The 2,359-nt window shown below is 61.8% G+C and overlaps 1 protein-coding gene across 1 annotated transcript; it reads right to left on the reverse strand.

Moving 5' to 3' along the window:
• Positions 1 to 527: 527 nt before the first annotated feature.
• CHLNCDRAFT_145637 (expressed protein) lies at positions 528 to 1,866 on the reverse strand (the record flags this gene model as incomplete). Its single annotated transcript, XM_005842677.1, has 4 exons — positions 528 to 995; positions 1,279 to 1,372; positions 1,592 to 1,686; positions 1,825 to 1,866. 4 exons carry the CDS (start codon positions 1,864 to 1,866, stop codon positions 528 to 530), a joined length of 699 nt encoding a protein of 232 aa, XP_005842735.1.
• Positions 1,867 to 2,359: the final 493 nt, after the last annotated feature.

Consider the following 2,359-nt stretch of genomic DNA (forward strand, 5'->3'; position numbering starts at 1 on the left):
ACTCCTTCTCAATCTTCCTTCCTGCCCCTCTCCCTGCAGAATGCAGGAGATCAAGGCCAAGAGCAATGAGCTGCAGCAGGCCGTAATGAAGGTTGGCGTGTCGCTGGCGGGCCGCGGTGAGGGCAGTGGCAGCGGTGAGAACGTCCAGGACGCGGAAGTGAAGGACAAGGAGAGGTAGACAGCTGGGCGGCTGGTTTTCCAGACAGGGGAGGGGAGGCAGGCGAGTGTTGGCGCCCAGCGCCGGAGGCATGGGTGTGCCGTCCCCAGTGCTGCGCCGCCACGAGGCACGCTTGGAGCGGCCGCCCAGCCGACCGCACAGTTGTTGCCTGCGCCGATCCCACATCGCATTCAACCCACACTTCTTTCCCTGTAATGATGCACATTGAGCATGCAAATGACGATCCACTGAAAGGGACTGCTGGAGGTGTGACCTTGTGACGCAGCAGCAGGTGCAACTGTGGTGCCATTGGTGTGAAAACCCGACCCTCGTTACACAGGCGCTCAGCAGCAGCACTCACAAGCGAACTCTATCTAGACGGCTTGAACAGGAAATACCCCATGCCCGCCGTCACGGCGCTAGAAATTGCCACCAGTTTGATGGCGCCAACATTACTGCTCACAACACGCAGCTGGTCGTCCAGCTTGTTGATGTCTAGCTTGAGGTCCTTGAACTGGGCCTCCATCTTGTCGTCCAGCTTGTTGATGTCCAGCTTGAGGTCCTTGAACAGGGCCTCCGTCTTGTCGTCCAGCTTGTTCAGCCTGTCGTCCAGCTTGTTAAACAGCGCCTCCATCTTGTTGCTGAGCCTATCCTCCATCTTCTCCAGCCTGTCATCCATCTTTTCCAGCTTGGTGAAAACCCAGCGGAAAAAAAGTGCAACGCCTGCACAGACGCAGCCTCCCAGCCAGGTGAGTGCCGTGGGCAGCTGGCGGGCTGCTGCGCCGATGACGGCATCGGTTAGCGCCTTCTCATCTATCTTGAGGGGGGGAATGGGGGCCTGCAGCAAGTAATGCCGCAAGTCGCTTCAGGGTGCCGGTGAGTTGGGTGCCACAGCAAGCATCCGTGAGCAGGGCAGCAACCCAACGAACCGTGCCATCGGCTGAGCATGTGCACACACACATGCACACGCACACAGCTGCAGGTGACGGGGCCACCACCCCATGCACCACGGCACCGTGGGCGACATGTGCAGCTGAAGTCGCAGGCACAGCAGCCACCGCGTGTTGGGAACCGGACAGGCACATGCCAGGGGTCAGGTCGGTGCAGCGCAGCGAGCATACCTGCTGGCTGGGCCCACTGCCTGCGTCGCCGCCTCCCTCGTCCTTGCCGCCGCCACTGCCGCCACTGCTGCCACCACTGCTGCCGCCACCAATGCTGCGCGCAGGCCCGTAGGCGGGAAGTTCTGGGCTGGGGGGGCGCTCTGCAGGCCCAGGCGCCGCGCGGACCGAGGCGGGGGCTACTGCAGCACATGGTAATGAGCTGTGGGCGCTGTATGGCCGGACAGCAGGGCAGGACTGAGCGCAAATTCACGCAAACAGGTCGCACAAGCAGCCTTGCCAGCCTTGCCAGCCTTGCCAGCCTTGGACCAAGCACTTAAGACCACGCCTTGCCTGTGCCTTGGAGACCGTAGCGACGGCCGCTCCCGCCAGCACCAGCCCAGCCGCCCGCAGCAGCAGAGGTGACCACGCCTGCAGCATGGCGGGACAGGCAGCATGGCTGTCAGTGCTTCTCCAGCAGTGTGCCCACGGCCACAGTCCGCGAGTCTCAGGTTGGAGTATGTGCTTGCCTGCTCGCGGCGTGGCGCGGGCCACGCTCCCGCTGCTGACCAAGCGGATCATGCCGAGGGGACGCAACGAGATGGCGGCCATCTCGCGTGAAGCCAAAAACAGTTTCACGGTCTACGAATGATCAGGAAACAAGGAGTACCGATGACGAGTCTAATGCGGATGTTTTGGCTTCTAAATGAACACAAGAGAGGCGTTGAAATAGAAGTACTTCCTTCTCGACGCGGTACGCCAGACTCCAGTTTGCGAGCATTGCCCTGCTTTCCCTGCGCAGCTTGTTCTTCATCGACATGAATCAGCTGGCCCAAGACCGGCGGGCGCTGCTGCGCTACCTGCTGCAGGTTTGTGGTGGTTCGCGGCCATGTTGAGCCAGGCGGAGGGATCTGGTGGTAGAAAGGTTTAGTGTGTGTCCAGTGCAGTGTACTGTGCTGCCCTGGGCGAGGAGAGGAGGGTAACGACCCCCACCCACCCGCCGCTGATCACCAGCCCGGCCTCTCTTTGCCGCTGCCGCCCGCAGGACCTGCAAGTCCGCGGCAGGGACGTGCTGCTGCCCGTGGGCTGCTCTGACTTTGACGAG

This window comes from Chlorella variabilis, assembly GCF_000147415.1.
Source record: "Chlorella variabilis unplaced genomic scaffold CHLNCscaffold_91, whole genome shotgun sequence".
Classification (NCBI taxonomy): domain Eukaryota; kingdom Viridiplantae; phylum Chlorophyta; class Trebouxiophyceae; order Chlorellales; family Chlorellaceae; genus Chlorella; species Chlorella variabilis.